Below are 27,566 nucleotides of genomic sequence, written 5' to 3' on the forward strand. Positions count from 1 at the left end.
CCATGATGGTGAAGCCAATGAAAACTCGCGAATTGTATTATCCAATGATCCAGTTTTTAAAAATGACTGTTATCACAGTTTTCAGCGGTTTGACATACAAACGAGGCAAAGGAGTCCATTCTGCTTTGTACTGACCCTTTCGCCTCGTTTGTATGCCTTTTTAAACAAAGGAATATTGGACCGCATGTTCAACTGTGGTAACAGCTATTGGGGTCGATTTTAGTCCAAAACAGGTTATTAATTTAGTGAATTGAAAAATGAGAATTTTATAAAGCCACTAGTCAGTGTAAGAGAGCATAGGCTGTTTATGACAGAGAATTTATTTTCCTTTCTACTTGTACCTTCCACTGGTAGTTTTCAACGGAAATTTGTAAATAAAAGTTTCAAACAAAGCAAAACACTTTTCATAATGACAGTCAGCCTAAGGAAAACAATAAAACAAAACAAGGGTGAAATTCAATAATTGTATATACTTGAAAACTTTCATGTTTTCAGTATACTACTGCGATGTTGTCTCCTCAATGAAAGGACAGCCATTTCCTACAAAAGTTAAAACTACGTAAGGAACACAGTGTTCAAAGCATCTGCTGTACAAAATAATATAATATAGAATCTAAAACCGTAGACTTTGCAAAGAAACAAAGTCGCTTTTAAACAACTGTCTTTTTAAGTATAACTAGTGTGAACAATGCAGATACACAGGATGTGGAAGAGCATCTGGTTCTAGCAATGGCATGAACATGCAGTGGACAAACTCTCACAAAGCCAGGGACTTGATATCCTTGACAAATTGTTGCTGACATGAAACAAAAATTGTGCCTCATTTCTAGTAGCCAGTTGTAGAAGCTTTGAATGTCTTTGAATAGACTTCAAAAATAGCAGCTTCTTCTTCAATTTATATTTAAATTTTCCTGTGGTGAGAAAACAGAAAATGAAAATTTGATAAGGTAATGTAAGGTACTGTAAATGTTAAGACTACATCGGGCTCAAGTGTCTCATGGGAATCCCTGGTACTTTTGGCCCTAACCACACTAAACTGGATAAATTTGAAAATGCAGCTTTATTTCTATACTTAGGCCTACTGTCAACACTAATCTGTCATAAAAAGAATGAAAGCGTTTTAAAACACACTCTTCAAACTGGAGGAATTCGAAAACCTCTGCTATGCATTTGAGTGTGAAGGTAAACATTTTTAAAACAGAACTTTGTGCAACTGATGATTTCATGATAATCATGTGATTTTCCCACCCAAGTCTTCCTCAAACACAGATCCAAAATGGTCGGTGATTGCTCTGTTTTTAAGAGTTACGCTATAACAGCACAACATAATTATAATAATATATAGATTTAGCCAAGCCTAAAAGCGGAGCTCCAGGGCTGGATTGTTCAAAACCCTGATGAAGAAAACCCAGGTTAAGCGAGAATTTTGATTTGAGTTTGAATAATCTCAAAATACACAAAACAAAAGCAGTGAATACTTCTGTTAACTTTTAATTCTGGGTTAGTGTTAACTGGCTTCCGAACAACCCGGCCCCATTTACAACAAGTTAACCTGACATGAGCCTGTGATCCAATAGAAAACCAGCACTTGGTCAGCAGTCAACTTAAAAAAGTGCGACCTTGATGAGCTCTAAACTTGAACCCACGATATGGTCACATGATACTGCTCAGCTGATACCTTGTTTTGACAGGTGTCAATTGACCATAACATGGATGTCCAATGTCAAAGAAGGAGGCTATAAATCAAGGCTGTATGTCTCTGTCAACCTTTTAGCTGGAGTATGGTTGCCACCTTGCATGACTCTGTGGTCGCTGTCATCATGCGTATGTGTCCACGAGCAATACCACTAGCCATGATGACCATGAGAAAATCAGTTCATGGGTTTCCTTTTCTGTCCTATATGGGTATGGGGCTCCACTTGGCAGCCCCGGAGCTCCACTACTATCAGGAAGGAATAACCTACCTTGTGTTTAAGTGCTGTTTTGACTAGATTGGCTGTCTGATCTTTGTTCTTTGCTTTTTTCTTTGACATATTCATTTTCATCTCTTGGCTTTGCACCACCAAATATTGCCATCTGTTGAACACTAGAGGCCACCTCATTAACAGGATCTTTCACTGTACGTGGCTTAAGTTTTAATTTTGGCCTGGCAGCTAGTTCCTCTGTTGAAATAATGAAAAAAAAAAAAAAAAAATAATGGATTGCTTGTCCACTAGGTTCTAAACTACAGGCTGAAATTGTTTATATCTTTTAGAGAAACTTCAAACACATCATTGGCAATTATTTTTTGGTCAAAGGCATCTTAATAACTGCTGGATAGAAAGATGACCTTTAAGCTACAAGCTTGTGGGGTGGTGTTAAATGAATTACATATTCATCAACATTTCTTACCTGCCGTTGGTTCTCGAAAATCATCTTGTCTTGGAGGTCCTCTCCTGTCTCCTCCTCCTCCATACCCACCTCTACCACCTCCTCCATGTCTTCCCCCTCTTCTTCCTCCGTCATCTCTACCACCCCAACCTCCGTCATCTCTACCACCCCAACCTCCATCATCTCTGCCACCCCAGCCACCATCATCTCTCCCACCCCAGCTTCCTCCGCCACCTCCTCCACTCCAGTTACCGTGGCCTCCTCCTCCTCTATTGCCCCAGTTTCCACCTCCTATTAAGAAGGAAACCAAGACTTGTTAACATGATCAAAAAGGTTGATATTTGGCAAAAAAAAAAAATAGATTTAATATTTTTGCAAATGTTGAAATCTAATTTAGGTTACTGTTTTTTTGTCAAAACACTAGAAACTGTAAGCAAAGTCACTAGTAAGAGGGAAATCATAAGGACAAAACCAATAAGCAAACTGTCCAGCACAATGCTGTCTTCAATTGGATTAACAGCATCAATAAAATATGCAATTTCCATTTAGAAACAAGAGTCATTGTGAGTGCAGCACTAAACAAATTACCTTGACCTCCATGTCTTCCCCCTCTGTCATCAAATCCACCTACAGTAATAAGGCAGTACAGAAAGAGCAGTTTTCAATGGAGTGTTGTAAAACCAAAACCAAAGTAATCACTTAAACCACTCACAAAGGACACAGAAAAAAACAGTGACCCTGTCAAAACTCAAAGTCAATATATGTAGCCGACACAAAATGCAGGAAAATGTGTGGAAATGAGTCATGATTGGGTTTGGTTTTACTTCTGATTGTATGAAAAAGTGGCAGGAGCTCTTAAAGCCAATGGTGTAACGTAGTAATGCAAAACCAATTACCTTTCGATACTTGAATAAAAACTGCTCTAGTTTAAATTTAAATTCCTGTATGATATAGATGATGGATAAGCACCACTAAACTGCTGGACATTATGACCCTCACCTCTGCCGCCTCTTTGCCCCCCTCTGCCACCGCCACGGCCCCCATCTCGACGCCCCTCAGCAACATCAACTCTTAGTGTTCTTCTCTGATCACCAATCAACTAGTCAACAACATTACATAACATACTGGTTAGGAGGTAAAATGCATGAATGGACTAATTTATGACTATAATAGTTGCAGTCTGGATTTCTGTTTTATAATACAAGGTTTCTACAGGGGTTTCATTGGCGTTTTCAACAGGAGGGCAACTGGTTTTCACAGACGAACAAAGCATAAACTGAACTTCTTTATGAGAAAAACTTTCTTTGAGATGATCAAACCAGGCAGGCAAAATCATCCTCACAGCTGGTCAATTTGCCTGGTGCCCAGCCTTAATAAAACCCCTGTTTCTATCAATTTTGTTAGAAATCATCTAACATGAAAAATTCTGTTATGACCAATGCAAATGACTGGATTTCTCATTTTAACTCTCCTTACATGTAACTGATGTATCTCTTTTAATGCCAGTTCTGAGAATTTAGTGGTAAATCAAAACAATATCACTAAGCTGATGATTCTCTTTATTTTCATTTCCTTTTTGTTTTAAACCTGCTCACATGCTGCCACAGTGGGAAAAAGATGTTTGAATACTTACTGCACCATCATAAGTTAATGCTTCTTTGAGTGCATTGGCGTCTTCAAACTCAACATAACAGAAGCCTGTAAGTTTATAAATATTTGAACAAAACATAAGATTACAAAACCCATGCCACACTATCTTGGGTGACCAACTAGCATAATTTCCAAGGAAACCCAAACTCCTTTTCCAGCAAACAGTTAAATAATTCCAATTGCCAAAACTGATATTTACCTTTGAATTTGTCTGTCTCCCTGTCTCGCACCAAACGAATACTTCTGATATACATCTGATGACAAAATACAAAATTACTCTTATTGGCACTGGAAGAAATCAAGCACAACTCCAAGAAAGTAATTATCAGAATTTACCTGGTAGACCAAAATGGGACAAGAATGGTTAAGGTTGACGAAGATAATGTCACATTAGGATTGCCAACATTTTTAATTTTAATTTTCAACATAATTCCTTTAAGTCAACACTTTATTGGTAAGAACAAAACACAGTGGTAGAGTAGATTTCTGGCTAGAAACAGCAAACCTTGATCACCTCCCCCCTTCCCCCTCTGGGTGAATTAAACATCACTCCTTTGAATTTTTTCCCCTCCCTCATCCTTGCTTAATGTTGCTAAACCACAGGAAAACATGCATCATCGGGGAGGAATCCCCTTGGGAGAATCACTACTAAGTTTTTGGCTCGAAGTAAAATGAGGGTTGATCATACTTCTGATCATAATTTTGAATAGCCGCTGCACAGCTTAACTTTCTTCGATTTATTTGATTTTCTACATCATGGAGAAGTCATAGCCCGCAAATTGTCAACGTGTTGCAATGAATCAACTCTGCTTATCACAAACATCGCAAAATGGCGGGTAGTTTTATCTGCTTCGATATCAATGAAATTATACCTTAATGTCTTCGAAGATCATATCAAGATCTCCTTGAACCGTATCTGGTGGAAGTCCACCGACAAATGCTGTAAACGGAGGTTCTTTTGGAACAGGTTTAGGTCCTCGATCTTTATGTCCTCCTCCACCACCACCGCCACCACCACCACGCCGTCTTCCTCCACCATAGGAAGCTCCATAATCCCTAACAGAAACAGATTTCAGGCGATTTTACACTTGGAAACGAAAACCGAAACTGAAAGTAATAGTATCTATCTCTTACCTTGGGCCATCACCAAAACTGTCGTAAAATCCACCACCCCTGCCACTTCCACTGCCACCGTCGAACTCGTCCGCCATGTTGGCCGAACAGAACACAGACCATAATTGTTTTTAGCAACACAATGAAGCGAGACAGCACGCCTTGTTTTAAGGTTAGCAGCGGTTACTCAAAGAGCAGACATGCCGTCAAATATTTCTTCTTAAACTGTCCCTCAACTAAATTCATTATGGCGGCCATGATGGAAACTTCCGAAGCAAACTCACAAGGTAAGTATCAAGAAAATAGACCATGATTCCGTGGAGTTTTATCGCATTTTTCAACTTTTCGTGGTATGTAATAGACAGTAACTACTAACTGTCATTTAATTTTCATTTTAAGAAACAGAAGATCGGGCGCGTCTGAGGTTCCAAGTTGAATTAGAGTTTGTCCAGTGTCTAGCGAACCCTCATTATTTAAATTGTAAGTTCTTTGCTTTATGCAATATGATTATGAAGCTTGTTGATACTTAATATTCCACCATACTACAGTTATATGTTTCTGTCTGTGTACATGGGCGGGGGGGGGGGGGGGGGGGACCCTGGGCATATGTGGGGCATTTGACTTTTCAGAAGAATTTGTCGCCAAAATTTGGTCAAATCAGATTAAATATCCCCACCCGTTTTGTTCTACAGGCGCTCGTGATCTTTAAGAGAGGCATTCTCCTAGTCAATGGATAGAAAATATTTAATAGAATTCCAACGCTTGATTCTCTCATGAAAAGCGAGTCGACATTATCAGCAATCCACACAATCCACACTTACTTACTTAATCCCCACAAAGTAAGGTGTTCCATCAATTTATATTGAAAATAAGTAGTGAGAAGTAGTGTTGTTGTAAAAATATAAAAACAAGTGCTTACTTCTATTAAAAACAGCCGTCTTTCAGGGCTTTAGCCGTCCTACTTCAATTCCAAGATGGTTGGCACACAGATGAGCATATGGAACAATTTGACTTGGTCTCATTCCTCTGCGCAAAAAAAGCAAACGTCCCCACCCTAGGACCCAGATTCCTAGTTAAATTTCTGAGGGTGGGGAAGGCAATAGAGGTCAAATGCCCCACATATGCCCATGGTCCCCCCCCCCCCCCCACTCAGGCTTAGCATTGATAGATGCATAATGACTGTCACAAATAGCAGCAACATAGCAAACACCAGGATGAAACAAAACTGCAAGAGTCAAAATTAATGACATGTCTACCGATCTTATTTCTCACCTTTCATTAACATGTGAACTCTGTTCAATCATTTTGTGTTTTGCCACCATCAATTATGTTAGCAGACCTCTCAGGAGACAGAGGCTCCACTCTGAAGGCTGTGATTGGTAGACTTTGATCTTTCATCTTTGTTCGTCTTTTCAAAATTTGCTAGTTGTTGTCAGAATTATGATTGACTGCAGCAAAAAATGCAATCTTAGTAAGGATTTGAACTTCAGAATTTGATTGTTATTGAGAAGTGCAGTAAGCTTGTCACCATAAGTGCAATATTGAAACATTAAAACAGAGGACATCTGAGGAAGTCATGGCTGACCTTGTATGTAGACATTGTTTTATATGTATTAGCACCTCACAAATTCCTCCAGTGTTGAAGTGGAATGCCACATGCAAATCAGGCTTCTAGTGGCTTATGTCCTATACACTACAAGCATTTTGCCTTTTGATGGATTTTTTTTTATTCAAAATCAGTTGTATTTATATCTGTCCACAGTTCTGGCCCAGAGAGGCTTCTTCAAAGAGCAGTCATTTGTAAATTACTTGAAGTATCTGCTGTACTGGAAGAAGCCAGAGTATGCCAAATTCTTAAAGTGAGTGGAAGTTTTTGGTACAAATATGCAAAAAAATAAAATAATGTTAACTAGTAACTGTTCTGGAAGAACAAAATCATGATTGCTGATCAGGCATTTTTTTTCTAATCTTATGAATGATCTCTTTCCCTCATAGATACCCTCAGTGTCTACATTTTCTTGAACTTCTCCAATATGAACATTTTCGCAGGGAACTTGTGAACCCTGCCTGTGCTAAGTTCATTGATGAACAGCAAATTCTTCACTGGCAGTATTATTCCAGAAGAAGGATGAGGATCAGTGTACCAAAAGCATCTGGACAAACAGGTTCTGGGTCTGAGGCAGAACCATCTTAAAAAATGAAAATTCCCTGTTTAAAATGTTATGTACCATAGTGTAAATATGTTTCAAGCTCTATGTATCTGCCCCGCCAAGGTTCTCAGAAATATAAAGGAGTAGATGTAACATGGTTTAATTTTCCAACTGTTTCAAGCTCACCTGCAGATGAGTCAAATTCAGGACACTGGTAGCTTTGTTTGTTATCCAGTTACAAGTAGTGTTAAAGCACTTGAATTTCAACACAAATGTGACAACTCTTGAGCATAGAAGTTTGATGACATTTGACATCAACGTGATATTGAGACAACATAATTTGTTTTGTCACTGTCTTTACACTATCATTCTATTCTCATGTAGACAGGCAATTGCCCTCATTTTGATTACGATTACATGCAATGCATGTGGTACTTAGCAGGGGTTTCATTAACATTTTCAGCAGGGGGGCAACTGGATCTCATAGGTGGGCGAAGCTTTTTGAACTGAACTTCTTTAAAAGGTAGTCTTTCCTCTACATGTAAATTGTCAAACCAGGCGGGCAAAATCAATTTGTGTGGTGCCTGGCCCTTAATGAAACTCGCGACTTAGTCTAGTAGATACCACATCTAAGTTACATAAGTTGAGAGGGGTTACCTTGAGAATAAAGCCTAATGTGGGAAATAAACTCTTACCCCTATCATCTCTTAATGATAATCATAAGGAATCAAAATTTTTAGCTTAGAACTCAACCATCTCTTGTCCATCAACATCCATAAAAAAGTGTTGTATAAGTTCTTTGAAATTGATTTTGTGATAAAAATTAACGCTATAAGCAGACAATGTTTTGACCGTTCAATGGTCATTTTCAAGTTCGGTAGAAGAATAAACTTGAAAATGGTGAATGGTCGAAACTTTGTTCGCTTATAGCGTCAGTTTTTATCACAAAGTGCTGTATGGTGTGAAAAGGCATAAAACAAAAACACATTGCATGCAAATTTCTTCTTTATTAAATACCTATTAATTTTGTAAACTACAACATATTAAGAAAGATTCAATAAATTAAATGTACAAAGAAGTATCTTAATATATTGTAACTGAGTCTTCAAAGCAGAAAAGCCTTTGTTTAAGTGAAAGCTTATTGCATGGTTGAATGGTTGAATTGTAGACACTTTAACAATGCTACTGCTTTCAGTTAGTTACCAATTGGTCGTTAACTACATGTTGTTAAAAACGGAAAGTAAATACACCAACACTGCATCAACACTGATTGGGCACCAAGTGCCAGACTATTGTAGTCCCAAAGGTAAGGAAACTTCATGGGTTACTGCCTCAATTTGGCCATCAGTATTCAGGGAAGAATGAGGAAATATACAGTATAATATATCAATGACTTAAGACTGAGGTACTCTCCCTTTCCATATCCAGAAAAAGAAAAGAAAAAACAGGAAAGATAAGAAAATACCAGAACAAGGTAAATGAAAATTGAATCTCTCAACTGACTGTACACATGCAATGCAAAAAATAGTCTTGTGTATAATATCATTTTGTCAAGTTCAATGTAAAATAAAAATAATTATATTGTATTGAATAATATTATAAATTCTGTGAGCTATAATGACCAATCATGAAACAAACACTTGTTTCGTAGGTCATCCAATATTCTTATGAAACTTGTCTTTATATCATGCTGTCACTTGGTAATTTCTAGACATACGTGATAATGTACTTAACTACGTTTTATCACTCAACAGTAAATTTCTCACAATGAATTTATAAAAGAATTAAAACATATACTTTTCCCTGCAAGGCACAAACCAGGTGCAGATCAATACTGGTTTCCACAGTTTTACAGAAATCAGTCAGATTTTCTGAATGATTCAGAAACCCAGGAAAGGGGACTTAGGGGAAGTTAAAATCCAAAGTATTTCTTGGGGAGCATGGCCCTGGACCCCTTATGCACCTTTGGCCATTGTTTTGGAAATCAATAACCATTTATCCTAGATCTGCACCTGCAAACTCTATGGTTGAAAGGTTTTCAGGCATAAAATACATAGAGGATATTACATGGTGGCGAGAAGATATGAATTTTATGTTCGAGTGGCAAGAACAATATCTCACGAGTGAGCGAAGCGAATGAGTGAGATATTGTTCTTGCCACTCGAACATAAAATTCATATCTTCTCGCCAACGTGTAATGTTCTTTTTATTATATGGAGAAACCAATTCAACAAAAGCAAAAGGCGGGAATCGTGCCGTCATTGAACAATACAACACTCACAAAGGTGACATATGGAAAATACGCCACTCGGGTCCCGGATGAAGTGGCGTATGGAATCTACGAGTGGTTTAGTTCCCAGTAAAACACTCTTCTCCACATAATAACTATTAAATTTAGTGGTCGAAGATGTAAAGATAAGTAAAAAAATTGAAAATCTAATAATAATTATCACTGCAAAGAGGACTAACTCAAATATTTCTAAGTACAATAAAATGATTAACAAATGAGAATTGCTTCTTTAATGCTTGACGAATTGAAAATATCTGAATGAATCAGACTAAAACTTCAACATACTGTACAAAATGTACACAAATTATGGTAAATTGCACAATCTTCCAAAATAATATGCCTCAAAAACTAAATAATTATTACCATCTTGCGTATAATAACAATAGAAACAATAATTATAACTGTAAGGTCAATAATGTACATTTTTCAAAATAGAATGATGTAACTAATAAAAGTAATTTAATCTGAGAAATTAAGCTTTATGAATTGCAGCAAATTTCTGGCCAATTCTATGTTACTCGTAAAGAATTCAGCAGCTCTATTGCCTTGTCAACCTCATTTTCAGGCACCTGAAAGAAACAAAGATTTCTTGGATTTCCATACTTACTGTGTTATTAAACAAAAATTATTTCTTTTAACATTGATCTGCGAATTTGGCCATTTCCACTGCACCCCATCAGACCAGCATTTATCTCCAGTTTCTGTAGCATGAAATGACCTGGTGCATTTCTCCTCCCCATCCACCTGAATACTGGCCCATTGCAGAGTTGCACACTGCACGGAGGGAGAAGCTGTGAGAGTTATTCCTCTCACCCAAGAACACAACACAATAACTGTGGCCAGGTTCAAATGCACAATGGTCAATCTAAAGCCCAGCTTAGCCCACTAACCATAAGACCAGTACACCTCCCATAATGTACAAACCAAAAAGAAAGATGATATCCCCTGATTACTAAGTTTCCTTATTCCCATCATCTTTTTGTTGCATTAATGCTCTAGGGAGAAATTGGATGTTGATACATTACAATATTGTCATGAGCTCTTTGTTTGCGCCTCAAAGACAGTGCTCAAGAAATCATGACAGTATGTAAGATATTGTAGGGATAGTAGACAGTGAATTTGAGACATTGCAGGAAGGGGAGACAAGCATCTTTTCTGGGAGCCAGAGGCAGGGAAGCATGGAAGGTGCATGAAATTGAGGGCAAAAAGTAGGTGGTGCAGAAGTCTCTCAATCAAGGTTAAAATGTGAGAAAATGGAAATGAAGCAGTACTACATTTATTTAAGGGTGAGGGATGGGAGAGAGAAAGCAAGGGAGTAGAGGGTTCATGGAGAAGGTGGGTTACTTCAAACACCACAAATATTATTTGTGTAGATATGCAACTGCAAATATCAGTAAGAGTTTTCTAGTGCTTTTTTCTGTTTAATAGCATGTATCTATAAACTGGCAATGAGCAGATAATCCTATCAGCATATATTGATAGATACATAAAGAAAAGATGGCAGGGGGATGGCATCGTTAAAAAGTTGATGAAAAATTCTAAAGGGGGCATCAGTTGCAGGGGGTACAAGCTCATTAGAAATTTCCAAGTAACTGTATTATATATACTTAGACAATAAAAGTAGCCACAGTTACTAATTTGTCAATTAGAAACTGAATCTATATTAAAATGAAGGAAAAGAAAGATTATTGTAGTTGTTTTTGTCAGTCATGATTGAGATAATTATTTCACAAAAGTGACAAAGTCATGCATGCAGCGTTGAAAGCAATGCTAACCATAAGATATTAAAACTTATTTCATACATGTAATTGATGACTTGTTGATAATCAAGAGTACATACCAACAGATGATCATAAAGGAAAGTGCAGATGTAAAAAGAGCTACACAAAGCGTCAGTTAGAGGTTCAGATAACTGCGCAACTATGCCACTCTCCTCTAAAAACAATACACAAATGGCTTGAAATTAATTCACGGAAATAAAAAGTGACTGTGGAAAACACATCAGCTCTACCTTTAAATACTTTTGATGGCAACAACTCACAACTCTGTTATTTCTCATGTGTCATGTGGGACTTAAGACAGAGTTAACTGTCACAACAGAAGCCAGTGTGAAACTGTGAACCAAAAAGAGTCATATGACCAGCTAAACGTTTTTGAGGTTGACTGCTGGAATCATAAAAATTCAGTGGTATTTTGTAATAAGTATTTGCTAGCGACTTGTTACCAAAAGAAGTTAAAGGTAGCTTGCATTGGTTTTTCCACAGCACTTATCTGACTTGCAGGTCTATACATACCAGTGTATGACCGAGGCCATAAGTACTGATGTAATAAGTGGACATAAGTACATCTGCTAAGGGTTCTGCGATCTGAGCAGCAACACCAGTTTCATCTACACAACACACAACAAGTAGATAGAAGCAAACAAAACTATGATGCAATTACTTTTAATTTTTTAATTTAATATTAGGCATTCAAAGAGCATTAAGTAACAGTTATCTAATAAATTCTCTACATGATTTATGACAAAACAAAAACAGTGCAAAGGTAAACAGTGCATCACAGAGGACAGCAGGAGTTGTTTAATTCTCTAGTAAGAACAGTTAAATCAAGAAGAAGTAGAAGACAGACTTTAGTAAGCAAACACTGTAGTTTATGTAACAACACAAAGAAACAAGACTGGATATTTTGCAAAGGTTTAATGCTATAGACCCTATGGAAAAATGGTGCCTAAATTTGAATAACAGTACTTATACATCCTAAGTCTTGCATTCATGTGAAAAATCCTTTGTCTGGAAACAGCAGTACGAGGCTAAGGATGTATAAAGTATTGTTATTCAAATTTAGGCACCATTTAGGCAAAGCGTCTGTTTAGTGGGAGACAAGTTTTCCAAGTGTTGCAGGTTTCCCAAGTGTCTATACATGCATGTAATCACACAAAATGTTTCAAAATTCTATTCCATTCAGTAGCAGACATTGAAACAACGCGGTCAGCTGGCAAGCTGGTCAACCAGCTAGCCAAGCAGCATGTAGGGCTGACTCTCTATCCATCCACTCAGTTCACTGATCTTCTGATTACTTATTTACTTTATTTTTTTTAAACTAATTTAACAGTGATTTCAAAAAGAAGTGAAAGTAAACTATGATGTTTCGAAGTCATTTTGACTCCATTATCAAGCAGAGAAAGTTAATTTATAGTGTCCAAGGTGTAAGAATATATTTAATTGTAATACAGTCTAATTAGGAGTCCTTACTAGGTGTCCACAGTTAAATGTTATTTTCTTTTATCTACTTGATAATGCAGTGAAGATGACTTTGAAATGTTGTAGTTTACTTTTGCTTCTTTTTGTAATCAATTGTATTTTGAAAATATGTTTTCTTAAAAGTTAGCATTCAATTTTTAACAAGCACTAACCAAACCCAAGGGGAGCATCTCCAACACGAATCATTTTCCATCCTTCGTCATTGGTGTTTGTGTAAAGAGAGCCTTCAGGAAATCTGTTGTTTTGTAAATAAGCAATTCTGTCATTTTTTTCATAATATTGAGTAAACCCATCTGAGTGAACTCATTTGCAATATTATGGGAAACACAATTGAGATATGCAATAATGCAGAAAGCTGGATACAGCTGTGACCCTTTGAATGTTGGCTTATATTTCTACACATAGGCACATTATACATAGCAAGTGTTTTCACCTTGACAAAGCCTCACTGTCCAACACTAAAGAAATGTCTCCTTCCACAATGGAAATATGGAAAAATGGCTCGTAATGCTCATCAACTGGTGTCCTACAAAAGGGATTGAAACTGTTCACCAGTGTGCTAAGCATGCATGTGGGGTCTCTTGTCTTAAAGTGATCAGTTTTTCTTATGAAGACAAATTAAAAACAAATAAATTATTGTACAGAAACTGGCAGAGAAACAAAAACTCAATCTTAATGGCACAGAATTTCATTCTATTTCCTAAGAGGAAAATACTGAGTTTGAATTCACAATGTCTTATTGATATTAAACTAAGTAGCTCAGCTTGCCAACAACTTTTAATTCAATTTATAGTATGTAAACTAACGTCCTGGAAATGTTGATACAGTACAACATAAAAACATTAGGTTTAAAAGATTAGTCAAAGGAAGTAGAAGTTTACTTTGAATAAAACATCAGATCAAGTATGATGGTCGCTAAGCTCGGCAACATTCGAAAATCCAAACTTGTCACGTGAAATCTGTTCTTTGGACATGTGAAAGGGTGGACAATTGGTCTGTGTTCATCTGAAAGAAAAAACACACGCTAGCCTAAGAAATCCACTTGTATAACTATTCTTCTTAATAAATATGCAGTGCATGCAAAAGCTCATCATCATCATCATCATCATCATCATCATCATCAAAAATTACATGCATACATACATACATCCTTTATTATCTTTCCCCATGGGGGCTTTTTGAAGACAATATGGTACAATACTACAATTAAATACTAATATACTAAAATTAATAATATTACATTCTAATTTAGATAATCACAAATTTAAAAACTCTACAATTAATTTACGTTTCAATGCTTTTTTAAAAATTGAAATAGTTCTACTAAGTTTTAAAGTAAGGTCCAATGAGTTCCAGAGGGTAGTTGTCCTATAATAAATATGTTCTTTGGCCAGTGGCAGTAACCCAACATTTTAAATTAACCTGCTTTTCTCTCATTAATTTTGATCATTCCAGCCATTCTTTCGCCGATTGACAAGGTCACAGGTTCCAACCCTGTTCCACTGTCCTTAAAGATCTTGTAGTTTTGGGATAGACACTTAATGGCAGTGTCAAGGTCCACCTCTTTCACCTAGTAAAGAGAAAAGAATATTACTTGTTCATAACTTACAGTGAACTGCTGTTTCATGCTTATCAAATTTGGATTTTTTTGTGGATCTTAAAACATTGACACTCTGCTGACATGTGTATCTTTTATCTTAGCTGAATTGTCAGTCATTTGGGTAATGTAACAGGTAAGGTTAGCCTGAGAGAGGGAGATGACTGATGTGGACCTATGGTTTAAGGCTTTTTACAAGCCTACATAGATGCTTAATCAGGCCAATGTTTTAGAAATGTCAGCTTAGATAGCATGACGTGGTGAGGAATTTGGCTACTTTCTTCAGATGGAATGGTTGCCCATCTTGAGTTATCCCTAACGTTTTTGCTAGGTCACTGTTAGTGATGTCACCAGTATCCATGCATACTCCTGGGTGACAGTGGAGTCACCAAAAACACCAAGTGACCCCAGCTAATATTAGAACCTGTACTGTTCAAATGACATTACCGGGAGTCTGACAACCTCCAGCCACTTATGACCACTGCATCCCCACATTGTGTAGTTCCAGAAAATATCCAGAAAATATCCAAACCTCCCCATACCTTCCCATACCTCCTCACCCTTCATACATTTCTTTAAATTTTTCGGTCTCATAGAACCCCCCACCCCCCAGGAAATTCCAATCCCTTCTGTGGGGGGGAGTATGGATATTTTCTGGAACCGCACATTTACATTATATCATGAAGTCATTTATTGCTACAGAAGAAAAAGTATAGAAGAATTTGCTATCACTTACTCAGAAGGCAACTCAAAAACCTACCAAGACATAATCTGATTGATAAGTTGAAATGACAAGGACTGAGACTTTAAAGTCTGCCAACGGAGAGATGACTGTCTTGACAATTCTACTGATACCAGTAAGCTGATGACTCCCGTAAGCTCCAGCAGAGACACTCAATACTCGCCAAACAAGATCAGGCATGTCAATACTCTCACTTTGTGGAAGCTCTGTAAGTGTTCCAAAAGAGAATGATATATAAACAGGTGTCAACTACATTTGTTCTGATACAGAATTGTACTTGATCCTCTGCAAGAACTACCACAATATAATTCATCTGAAATATGTGGACTGCACAAATTAAAGTCCCCCCATGGTCTCCCTGTGTACCTTCGTGTCAGCCATGTGTTGAAAGAGGTCAGAGGTCATTTTTTGCTTTGCCTTGGTCAGACTGGGAAATCATCAATAATTATAGTTCCCATTGCTTTGGTCTTATTTTCCTAACATTTTTGCTTTCTTTTCTTGACAAACACAACCAAGATTAAGACCAAGGTAGTGAAAATTGAGACATCATCAAGATACATTATAGTCTGGTTCTACTAGTTTGGCAAAATAAAAGGCAAATCCTAGGATACAAGGTTCTTGTCTTGAGCTCAAGAGAAAAGGACAAAAATCGTTTGACTTTTGGTTGGATCAAGAGAGTTAGCAAATTAAATTAAGCTTTTTATGTACAGTAGATAGGAATACTGTGCATTATACAATAATATGCTTCAAATGAAACTCAAAAATCAATACCAGTTACCAGGCTCTACTGATACTGAATGGATATTTTTTAAAACCACAAGCTTTTATTTGGTGTGAAGGCTTGTTTTGGCGTAATTCCTAATGTAAACTATAACATAGCCAGTGGACATCATCCATAACTCCATAGACGCATGCTAAGCATGAACCAGTTCTTGAGAAAGTTGGACTGGCCACTAGGGGAAGTGCTTTAATTAATTAGCAAGCGGGCAGTAGCACTATATTCCCAGTCATGCACAGTAGGAGTCAGGAAGTGAATTTTATCATGTATATAGCACTTAGGAAATTAATAAACAAAAGAGTGTGTGTCCGCTATTTAAACAATGAAGTGTCAATTTTCAAACTGCAGTCCAAAGATCTACTTAGTACATTTTCAAACGAAAAAAATGCATCTCTGGCATTTGCAGCATTCAAAATGTTTCTCTTGTCCTGCCATGCCAGGTACTTGCCATAATTCTCTGATACTCAAACTTGACAGACTCAGTGTGTAAACTGAGAGTTTATAAGGGACAAAATGACACAAAGAACTGATCCATGCATCTTGCATGTTAGATTGGCATTTAGTTAATAGTGGTTTTAGGTAATATGGAACTACATGTTTTTTGATTCTTCCTTAATTCAAAAAGTGATTTCTTGTATTATTTATTCAATAATATTATAACTTGTGGTCCTATCTATTTAGTGAGTACCACCTTGAACTTACTTTCTGTGGGGTATAACCTTATCTATCATTCAATTTCCTCATCATGGAAAAAAGAAAACAAAACAAAAAGAAAAACAAAAAAAGATTACACTGGGTTCTGTTGACTCACCAGGCACCAGATATCATGTTTTATTTTTTTCATAATATTGTTGTTAATTTTTAATGAGTTCAATATTAAAAGTCAAATTCCATTTTTCGGATGGAGAAAAACAAACTGTCACCAAATTTGCATTTCTATATGAACACTTCTTTTGCTTGACAAACAAAATAATTATTGTTTGGTGAAAGAAAAGGACGAAAAGAACACTGCATGCTTCCAATGTAATGCATGCAAAACAAGGTCATGATATAGTGACCTCGGGCATGAACAACCATTTTAATTTAAAATATAGAGTTTAAGTTTAACAATACCCCTGACCTTGATTCACTCCTTATTTTATGGTGATTGTATTGTGCTACAGAGACAGATTATGTCACTATGGGTGAGATTCAACTAATCTCACTGGCATTGATGGTTAAAAGCTCTTTCTCTAATATACTGATCAAGTTCAACCTTTTATTTGCCACAAAAAAGTGACCTTCCACACAAACATTTAAAGTTGACCTGATTAACACGGATTGCTGAGTTACATCCTACTCTGTATTAAAGAAGTATTAATAGCAACTTATGTCTCTTTCTTGAACAGTTGCAATTAATCAGCAATCCAAGTTGTTCCCCTCCGGGTTTTGTCCCTGTGTGGTTTGCTCAATTCAACCACAAAGTTTTCCAAGCACAATTGTATTAATCATGTGATTTTTATTTGACATTCCAAAAAAATCCTCAGTTTCCAACCACATCTGCTGGAGAGTAATTGGGTTTACTCTGATGATTTAGACTCCATTTTTCTTTTGTATTGGTTTGATTATAAAGCGGATTTTTTATATTAATTTTTGATTGCACAATTGTTACAGCAGGGTTCACAGACTTTATTGATACTACCTCAGTTTTAAAGCTATTTTTCCTGTTTCTACTGGTTGTAAAAACATTCCTCAGGGATTTCTGAACCAACTTGAGCTTATATATTTAACCTTTCAGCTCTGCTGGGATCTATTATTTTTGTTGGCATGTTTTATTTATAGATTTATATTTATTCGGTATACCGTATTCGGCTGGTTTTGAAGTTATTTTCCGGCTTCTGATGGTAGTAAAAATATTTCTGAACCAACTGCAATATATAACCATCCATCTCAGTTTTGTTGGGCGCTATCAGTTAACCATCTTGGTATCACATGCAACGCTATGAAAAGTCACGTTAGTTACACGCGCACCTTACTTTAGGCATACATTTGTACAAGTTATAAAACCAAAAAAAAAAAAAATTGCAAAAAAAAAAAAAAACAAATAATAAAAAAAAAAACCACTCAACAAAAAAAACAGTCAACATATTCTCTCATAAACCCTACACCGCAACCTTATTTTTTCGAATTAACTAAGCTTACGTTTATACAACCGCAATTTGTGTCTACATAATACATGTACTCACCTTTACAAAGATCTTCCTCTACGATAATCGTATAACCATCCCTAGTTTCGGTAAAACTGAAAAATCTTGGCCTGCAAAACACACACAGAGAGGTAAGAAAGGATGCGAGGCAAGTTTGACCAAGTTTGCCACGTAATGAATTTAGCGCGGGAAGAAATCGGGAAAAAAACGGGATCATGTAAGCTGGTACACACAATAGAATCACAAAGACACCGGTTAGACCCGACCAATACCGCCAACTAAGGCGATTTATGAAACCCTAAACGAGGTGTTAACTATATCTATAACTTCTTCACTCTACGTTGAACTAATAGAAGAATCAGTCAGGGGAAAAATAAAGGTTCTCGAGTCTGATACGTAAGCTTACCTTGATCGAGGTAGTAATGAAATTTTTATTAGCGCATGTGTATATAAAGGAATTGCGTCCTTCTTCAAGTTTGAAACCCGAAGCTTGTGTTCAAGAATGTGAAGCTCAGAAGAATGACTCTTAGATCCATTCATCATTTTCCTACTCTAACGCAAAAATCGACGGCGATCGAGTTAGTGAGTCGTCGTGCGTGCGCTACAAATGGATTGCGCAGATGAAAGCGGTATGAGAAACCACTTGTTCGACTTCCCGCGGTTTAGCCTGATTCGTCAAATAAGCTGACGCACACTGTGAATATCCTTGTTAATTGCACTTCCTTTTAAAGTCATCTTAGATAAATACGGTCAGTTCCGGATCACGGCTCACCAGCAACATATAAGTATATCGAAATAAACAACTTAAAATTCAGGTCAATGAGTTTCACAACATCGCTAGGTGCAAATGCCCCACAACAAGATTCCACGGCCGGTGCCTCGATCTCGGTTCTTTTCGACGTTTAGTTGATGGTGGTGAACATGAAGGAAGTCTATAGGAATTTACGCAGCCGGAAAAACCTCAGTTATTTGTAAAAACAATTTCTTACGCAATCCTTTGAAGCGATTTGAATGATTTTTAGCGTTTCACGTGGAACATTGGGTACTAGGCACGACAATGCGCGGTTACAAGGCAATGCAAGCGACTGCCTGAGTGGGGTACAGTACAGGCACAAAAGTAAATGCACAATTTATTATTGAGTGCTCTTTCATACAAATTACAAATTTTGGGACAAAATTTAATCTGAAACAGCTCAATGTCTCTATTTTGATATGAACTGATAGAAAAAAACCCTTTCCAGTAGTTCTGCAAGGAATTATAGCAACGTGGCAACTTGCCTTACCCCTCCTCTGAAGGTAACAAATGTTATTGACTGCGAGAGGGTACGAAAAAGCTTCAAGGTTAAAATATATTGTTTAAAGCAAAATGTCGATATTTACGCCAACGAATCAAGTGAAACTAACAAATGTAGCGGTGGTAAGGTTGAAGAAAGCTGGAAAACGTTTTGAAATCGCCTGTTATAAGAACAAAGTTATGTCTTGGCGAAACAAAGTGTAAGTACTAGCTAACAGTTTACCACAGTTTGCTGACATTGCGGTTCGAGTCAAATTGCAAGAAACTGAAGAAAGGTATTGCCATCATAAACGCTGCAGCAGTTACCTGGCTTTATTACTTTCAGTCCATGCAGACTAAACACCAAAAGCAAGCTTAGTCAGAAATATAATTTCATGCAAAAAATTTTAAAAAAATAAGTGAGCTTAAATAGATAAGCTTAATAATAGTGCAAATTAAGCTTAGTTGTTAGCCTGCAGGTAAAAAGAAAGAAAGATATAAGCTTACGTAGGTATTTTATATAATTGTGGTTATCAGCAACGCAAGTTTTCCTAGTGACATTCTAAACACAGTTCCTTGCCAACCCGTCCTTTCATTTCTGGGTTAAATGAAATGGGGATGCCAAAAGAGCACGAGAAAAATTTATAAATCAGCCATCATAAAATTACAGTTTTTGAATTATCATTACCAAAATCCTCTGATTTACTTTCAAAATCACAAATATTTGGTTTAGTATTTAACTTTAGTTTTGGTCCTTTGGTCATCGAAGAAATTCTCCTAAATGGTCTCCTCACATTTCTTACACCACCAGTAAAGAGAATTGCTTCATTTATCAGACAATTTCCCATTGGTGATCATTTACTACATTCTCATGAACTGTGTGAAAGAGTTTGTATTAATATAAATTTACAAGGAGAAATTGTATTTTGACTGTAGAAGCTGAAAGACTGTAATGAACACTATATCGAGGCTTCTCTAATTAAGTGAGTAATCTTAGCTCTTTCTGATTCGCCAATTTGTTGCTTAGCAATTACGTCATCAGATTTTACACGTGGACGTATATAGATAGTGTTAGCGGCATATTCCCGCCAGTAGTTCAAGTTTCAGTTATCGTGCGTGCACAGTACGTGTTTTCAAGTAAATTAAGTTTTAAGCTACCCTTGACTATTTAGAGTGCAAGCGGGAACCGATGTGTAAGTACAAACTATTTTCTATGCTTGCTTTTTAGTATAAGTTTCAAGTTTTGACGTTTTTTAACCTTAAGTACCTTTAGTCTCGGTTTTTTTATACAACAGCCTATTGTACTAAGTCCAACACGTGGCAGAGCCCCAGTTTTCAAAGTTTTTATTTCATCTTGTTTTTAGCGATAGATCTTTATAGTTCACACTCCCCCTAGCTTAGGTTTCTATTTAGCAACTGTCCTATAAGAATCTCTGGTAATTCAGTTAAGTCCTTTCCTTGCTAGTAAATTCCCACATCGCTTTCAGTGGCGCTCACGCAAGCACGTTTTTATCACATCGTACAATTTTATTGCTTTCAAGTTTTAGAGTGTTGTCATTTATTGTATTAGGACAGTTAGCAGTATGCGTATCTGCTTGGGATCACTGATGATTTTAATTGTATCTTTACTGAGAAGTTTGACTGGAAGTATTGTCATATCGCAGTTATGATTGGAATGTTTGCTATTATTGTTTCGTGACTCTTGTCATCTGGTAATCTTCTATTATCTGGTAATTAGTTTATTCATTACATTATATTTCAGTTTACGTTCGATTATCGTCAATTAAATCACCGTCAATCACAGCTGATTTTCCGTGATTTCTGGCTTTATTCGATTAGTAAAGCATCTCCCACACACGCTAGTCTCATCGCGACAAGTTGTCTAGCAAGTGACAATTCGGCCTTTCAACAGTCGCTGTGAACCTGACGTTACAAAGACATATCCCTCAATTTGTAATTACCATTATATTTCCTTGGTTTAGCAACCTTTCCTGAGCAAACCTCTCCTTAGAATCACGTAGGGGGAACATCGTTTCTTGACTTTGTTTGACTTAGTTCCTTGTTCTAAGAAGAGTAATAGGCTGGACGAACTTACAGTGTTTCACTATTGGTAACAATATTGTTTTCCATAGAGAAAAGGACATTGATGAAGTTCTTCAAACCCATACAGTGTTCACAAATGTTTCAAAAGGACAAGTTGCTAAAAATGAGGATTTAACAAGGGCCTTTGGAACAACTGATCAAACAGAAATCTGTCTGCAGGTAAACTTTGTTACTTTTTATGTTAATAAATTGCTTTTGTTTTCATTTTACCATTCACACTTTCTACCCCAGTCTTTCACTTTCTCAAACAGTAGGGAATTTTGTACAATCGTGCAAGCCAACATCTGGCGATGTACACTTTATAGCGCTTGCTCCGAAATAGGAGTGTTGCTGTGGAGATTTACTTATGGGATCTGAAATAAAAAACCAAACTGCTCCCAAGGCTTATGTGTCTGCTCCAAGTCAAGCCTGTCAAAAACAAGCCAAAGTTGACAAAAATTATGCACATTAGGCATTAAAGATGTATCATTTTTACATTGTGAAAAGCAACCAGAGGGTTACGTTATTATAATGCATAAGTTTAGCTAACCTGAGAAAGGGGTGTAATCTTGTTATTTGCTGTGGTTTGAAGAATAGCAGCAAATCGTTGGTTTTGCGGGTCACTGGTTTTGACAGTTTCTCAGTAGGGTGAAGCAAGGATTTTGCTGAATTGATTGGTTTTGTCACCCCTCTCCCGCAGGGATCTTGTTTAGTGCCTGGCTCTGCATTTGAGAGGGTTCAGGTTTCCTCCAAAGAGGGGTTTTTTCCTGACAGGCAGCAGGCATCTTCTTATTATCTGGACTTCTGATACATGTAGTATAACTTCTCACATGTATATGTTGGCTTCAATAGATGCAACAGGGTCTGTTGCTTGCAGAATGCTGGGCAGTCTGTTATCCAATGCAGCAATCAGTTCCACTATAGTAAAAAGCTGGGTTTGATTTGTCTTTATTAGGGAAAAGGGGATCAGAACAATATTATTGAATTGGGCTATCTAAAGATTTGGTTTTTCATTTTGGCAAATTTTATTTGTCTGAAACTGCTTTATGTTTTACCTGAAAGATTTTAGCAAAGGGAGAATTACAAGTGTCTGAGAAGGAAAGAAACACACAGCTGGAATCAATGTTCAGAGATATTGCAACAATTGTTGCCGACAAATGTGTCAACCCAGAAACAAAGCGACCTTATCCTGTAGGTGTGATAGAGAGAGCTATGAAAGACATCCATTATTCAGTTAAACCAACAAGAACAACAAAACAACAGGTACTGGTTAAATTTAGTGAAATAACTGTAGCAGCTCTTGAAACTGGTAATAAGCTTCTGGTGTTCAGATGTGGCATGGAAATTATGGCTGGTTCAATAACTCCTATCTCTATTATCTTATCCTAGGCTCTGGAGGTCATAAAGCAACTCAAAGAGACTATGAAAATAGAACGTGCTCAAATGCGTTTACGTTTGATTGTACCAAGTCGGGAGGCTAAGCGGGTACATGAGAAATTGAAACCTAGCATATCAGTGGTTGAATCTGAAGATTGGCAGGGAGGGGATTTAGAAATGGTAAGAAAAGAGAATTAAAATTATTGAAAGCAACTCATAAAGGTGCAAAAAAAATTACTGCTTGTTGTATTTTATTCTTAAGTAATATTGTTGCTTTTGAATTACTAAAATTGTTGTAACTCTTTGCTAGGTTTGCCTCATAGATCCTGGCTGTTACAGAGTTATTGATGAAACCCTTCAGGCTGAAACACGGGGACGGGGAACACTGGAAATGATCAGTTTAAAAGATATTGAAGAAGGAGATGAAAGACTTGAATAACATTCTGATACACTTGAAGAGATGATATCTACATCATGGTCAATGCGGACACCATGATGTTGCTTCTTATATTGACCAAGGTGTTGAGAGAAATCAAGAGGCTCCAAAAAAAACAAACAGCTACTGTGTGCAGAGCAATATTATTGGAGGCTAGAAAATGTTTTAACTAAAAGTCCAATAGTAATTAATTTTATTTACAAAGGCAGATTGAAAACAAACAAAAAATTGTTGGTTTTGAAAACACTTTTTCCAAACTTCAAAATTTTATATTCCCCTGGAAAACGGTAAATGAAGTATGCAATTATTGTGTTTTCTCTTTCTTTGAAAATGGGATCTGAATTTCATTTACTAGAAAAAAAACTTTCAATTTCTTGACTTCCGATTTGCAAGAAATAAAGGAATTTAAAAGCAGGGCTGTCAATAAGGGCCGTAATCTGTAGCACCTGTTACGGTCCTTGATGGTATGGGTGAACTTGCCTGTAGTTGGTACAATTCACCCATAAAGTAACAAGTTTGATAAGGATGTGAATATCAAGGTTACAGATGAATCAATTTGAAAACTTAATGACAGCCCTGCAAAGATCCTTGTACAATTATATAGCTTTCTTTCTTGTACTAACTGAAAAAAGAAAACCCAGTAAATTGAAGAATCCATTACACCTTTATGTGGGAGGCACTAAGACTTCCATGATACATAGCAGCATTATTTCCCACTTATTAAATGCACAGTTCAACCATTGATGAAGGTCTAAAATACACTCATGGTCTTGAACCAGTCAAGAGAATTCTGAAAAACCAAACTCACGTAGTGGCTGTAAATAGAATCCACCCAAAAAATGTGCTGCTAGCTCCTCAAGCTTGTTGACAAAAAAAAGGCCAACGTCAAGGCTCATACGGCAAACAGCAAGTACCTAAAGCAAGACCAAATCCCCTGACGTGTCCAACATGTTTTTTGCATTAAAAAAGTGCCAAGAAAAACTGTGAAATATGTATGAACTGCGAGCTACAGGCTGCCATCTTTGAAACAGGTGGGAGACCAATCTAGTGGCAAGAACAGTTTAAAGAAGGTGAATGTCTGAAGACAATATTGTATTCATTTTCTTCAGTGGCCAAATAAGTTGTAAAGTCTTTCTCATGTTTCTGGCTTGTCAAGCTCTGGACAAAAATCCACACACATGTAAAAATGTTTTTCTCAGAAATTATGTGATTTTGCATACTTTGGCAATTCAGTTACCAAATTTGGATATGCTGTAACACAAGTCTCCCTTGCATCATCTATGTGAAAATAACTTTCCATGTGTGGAATGTAATAAAGTTTAAGAAAAATCACAAATTATTTGCATCACTTTGCTTGTTTTATTTTTTTAAGACGTTGATTCCATACAATTTGTCCAGTGTACAAAAAGTTTCACATGTATGGAGTCCATCTGCACTTTCAAATTTGGATGAAGTGTTTTTTGTTTTTTTTTTTTGTAAACAAAGTTGGTCTTGTATAGCTTGAAACAGGTAAATTACCTCTGGAATACTCTCATTTCATGAAGATGGCTTTGTTTAAGCAGGTTTTAAACATCCCAGTCAGTGGGCTTCTCTTCTGTGAATTGCTTCCTTGATTTGTTCCTTGATTTTGCGACTTATGCTGCACGTTCCATCAACAGTACATCTGTATTGTTCATACATATCAAGTTGCTATTTTGTGGGTAAGGTGATTCACCTGATCTGAAGTCCAGTGTGTTAACCGTAACTGCGTCTCCCAGAGATATTGTGCAATTTTATATACCCTTACATTTAAAATAACCCTCGTCTATTTTTGTAGTGGGAAAACATTTATTTTGATAAACTTCTTCTAACTAGAGTCAAAATCCTCATCAGGTGGAATGTCTGTAGAGATACATGTTCTTGAATCGTTTCTTTGTGTTAAAAGGGTTCAGGGGAAATGCATTTTTCTCAGCTTTCTTTATGGTTCTTGATATTTTTGTCCTTTCAGCTGAAACAAATGAAAAATAATAGCCATATACAAGACTCTCTGTACAGTATTTATAATAATTTATGAATATAAACTTTAAGATATTAATACTATGAATAAAATTGACAATTACCAATTGAAAATACACCCAGTTACAAAGCTGTTGTAAAATTTACTTTTGTGAGCCCCTCGACCTCTCTTCCCACCAAAGAAAACCAGAAACAAACAAACAAAAAAGAACAAAACCATTGCAATATTGTCCAAAGGTTGGTTTCAAAACTCTCATTTTCAATGTTGAGAATGGGAGGGGGAAGAGCCTCTTCCTGGCATTCAGTTAGATGAACCACTACGCAAAAAAAGGCGCATGAAAAAATAGGGAAGAACTGTAGCGTGGGAAGGCATTCGCTCTTTACCCCAAGCCTCTCTGCTATTTTTGCTCTGCTATTTTTTTTTGTGCTGCATCCCACCTAACTGAATGCCTGAAAGAGGCTTAAGTGGGGAGAGGAAAGACCAAGACCATTGAACTAACCTGGTGTCTTGCACTGCTGTAATAACTTTAATAACTCTTCTTTATTGTGATGAATAAGAAACTTCTGGCAAGAAAGGAGAGTGCCTGAAAAGGGCCAGAAAACACATAACTTGTCTGAATTTGTTGCTCAAGAGTAATTTTTTAATTATCTGCAATTCCTTTTCTCAAACTACTGTACAGCCAAACCTGCATTAAGCAGACACTGCAAGTTATGAAGGGGACACTAGTGAAGTATTCTGTGAAGGTTTTCAGCTAATAAATTTTGGACTGTTTGCTATTAGGCAGACTGAAATTGATAAGGGTGGCATGAAAACAAAATGTGAAGTTTAATGTTGTTCTTCATGATAGTGTGAGCTGATGGTTAGCGCTTGACTCTGGTTTGAGTGGTCCGGGTTCAAGCAATGGCTGTGGACATTGTGTTGTGTTCTTGGGCAAGATACTTAACTTTCACAGTGCCTCTCTCCACCCAGATGCATAAATGGGTAATTGCACATTTACTGCTACCGGGTAACCCTGTGATAGACCAGCTTCTCATCGGGGGTGGGGGTGGGGGGGGGGGGGGGATAGAAATACTCTTAGTTGCTTCATGCTACTGAAACTGGATATGAGCACAAGCCTGATGGACTACTTGGCTTGTAAGTAGACTATGTATATCTACAAGTTTACCATCCCAAGGGGTACTGATTACTGTTCAGGGAGAAGCCTGATAATTAACCAGAAAGAACTAAGTGAGTTTTTACAAAATACTGTAGCAAAAATACTCTTTAGAACCCAGGTTGTTGGAGAGAAACTAATAAAATAAACTGATCTAAGTAATGGTTATTCCAGCTGGCAGTTACAAAGACAAGAATTAGTATTACCAATACATATCAAAAATAATATTTAAAATTACCTCCTACATGAAGTACTCTGAACATACAAGGCCTAGCTGAATCTTCAAAGGTGATGGTTTTGATTAAGGTTAGTGCAGACCAAACCATCCTGTAATAGTCCCTGCCACAGGCTATAAAGGCCACACCGGTAATGGGGTTTGTATACTTCACTACAGTAAGGCACACAAAATAGTAAGTTTTAGTGGTCTAAAATGATTGCCGTTCTCTAATTGGCTACACTACTAACTTAATACACTATATATTCTGCTGTAGATAGTTTTTGAGTGCATGCAAAAATGGCTAGTCTGGGCATGGGATAGTGTAGGTTTTTTGGTCCCTAGTCTAGAAAAGGGTTGCAGAATCAAGCTGGTCATGGCCTTAAATAGGGTAAGGGTTTCAATGTTCCAGCGGCACACCATCAACTAACGATTTACGTATATACTGAGTACATGTAATTCCCGCTGGGGAAGTAAGAAACAGCTGGAAACAATGAATCGAGGGACCTTCCTTACAATGCATTTAATACCCGTACCTTTTAAAGAGCGATCGACGCAAGCCATTCCGTAGTCTCCATGGGCAGATATCACGGCATTCTTCACGGTTTTGTAAATTAATCTCGATAAAATTCTTTCATCAACCTTGCCGTCTGCAAATGAAATTTCTACCAACAAATATCTGCAACGGGAATGAAGTAACAGATGACGAATTCAGCTGAAACTTTTCATATAGACTGTTTTATTCATAGTGAGTGTGTGTTCTGTACTGACCTTTTTTTATACCTCACCATTTCTTTATTTTGTCCTTCAAATCACAGGTACTGCAGTTCAGCGTGTTCACCAACTGCATTTATTGACAGGCGTTCCTTACTTGACTTTGTAACCGAGCCTTTTGTGTA

The 27,566-nt window shown here is 37.0% G+C and overlaps 5 protein-coding genes across 6 annotated transcripts; 2 read left to right on the forward strand and 3 right to left on the reverse strand.

Moving 5' to 3' along the window:
- Positions 1-299: 299 nt before the first annotated feature.
- On the reverse strand, positions 300-5,263 carry LOC110066358 (eukaryotic translation initiation factor 4H-like). Its single transcript, XM_020773586.2, has 9 exons — positions 5,155-5,263; positions 4,893-5,076; positions 4,220-4,274; positions 4,004-4,068; positions 3,370-3,469; positions 2,959-2,997; positions 2,392-2,661; positions 1,965-2,162; positions 300-911 (listed from the first exon to the last, which is right to left on the reverse strand). Exons 1-8 carry the CDS (start codon positions 5,229-5,231, stop codon positions 1,972-1,974), a joined length of 981 nt encoding a protein of 326 aa, XP_020629245.2. The 5' UTR covers positions 5,232-5,263; the 3' UTR covers positions 300-911; positions 1,965-1,971.
- Positions 5,264-5,341: 78 nt separating this feature from the next.
- On the forward strand, positions 5,342-8,363 carry LOC110066366 (mediator of RNA polymerase II transcription subunit 31-like). The gene is made up of 4 exons (XM_020773599.2): positions 5,342-5,420; positions 5,533-5,613; positions 6,896-6,992; positions 7,129-8,363. Exons 1-4 carry the CDS (start codon positions 5,381-5,383, stop codon positions 7,325-7,327), a joined length of 417 nt encoding a protein of 138 aa, XP_020629258.2. The 5' UTR covers positions 5,342-5,380; the 3' UTR covers positions 7,328-8,363.
- On the reverse strand, positions 8,271-19,179 carry LOC110065732 (cytosolic arginine sensor for mTORC1 subunit 1-like). Of its 2 annotated transcripts, none has more exons than XM_089280517.1 (9): positions 18,543-19,179; positions 18,176-18,246; positions 15,191-15,378; positions 14,256-14,403; positions 13,715-13,838; positions 13,267-13,359; positions 12,986-13,068; positions 11,414-11,508; positions 8,271-10,142 (listed from the first exon to the last, which is right to left on the reverse strand). In XM_089280517.1, exons 1-9 carry the CDS (start codon positions 18,677-18,679, stop codon positions 10,083-10,085), a joined length of 999 nt encoding a protein of 332 aa, XP_089136643.1. In that variant the 5' UTR covers positions 18,680-19,179; the 3' UTR covers positions 8,271-10,082. The 2 variants fall into 2 exon arrangements, with proteins under 2 accessions (XP_089136643.1, XP_089136642.1); XM_089280516.1 differs by lacking the exon at positions 11,414-11,508 and adding an exon at positions 11,868-11,962 and having other exon boundaries at positions 18,543-19,178.
- Positions 19,180-19,445: 266 nt separating this feature from the next.
- LOC110050187 (ribosome maturation protein SBDS-like) lies at positions 19,446-24,640 on the forward strand. Its single transcript, XM_020756076.2, has 5 exons — positions 19,446-19,630; positions 21,542-21,671; positions 22,554-22,754; positions 22,881-23,048; positions 23,179-24,640. Exons 1-5 carry the CDS (start codon positions 19,503-19,505, stop codon positions 23,305-23,307), a joined length of 756 nt encoding a protein of 251 aa, XP_020611735.2. The 5' UTR covers positions 19,446-19,502; the 3' UTR covers positions 23,308-24,640.
- On the reverse strand, positions 24,641-27,528 carry LOC110066441 (ribonuclease P/MRP protein subunit POP5-like). The gene is made up of 5 exons (XM_089280518.1): positions 27,439-27,528; positions 27,204-27,346; positions 26,692-26,841; positions 25,800-25,883; positions 24,641-25,291 (listed from the first exon to the last, which is right to left on the reverse strand). Exons 1-5 carry the CDS (start codon positions 27,456-27,458, stop codon positions 25,173-25,175), a joined length of 516 nt encoding a protein of 171 aa, XP_089136644.1. The 5' UTR covers positions 27,459-27,528; the 3' UTR covers positions 24,641-25,172.
- Between the last annotated feature and the right edge of the window lie 38 nt (positions 27,529-27,566).

The sequence above is a fragment of the Orbicella faveolata genome, unplaced genomic scaffold (genome assembly GCF_042242905.1).
Source record: "Orbicella faveolata isolate gen_17 unplaced genomic scaffold, um_ofav_v1 contig_47, whole genome shotgun sequence".
NCBI lineage: Eukaryota > Metazoa > Cnidaria > Anthozoa > Scleractinia > Merulinidae > Orbicella > Orbicella faveolata.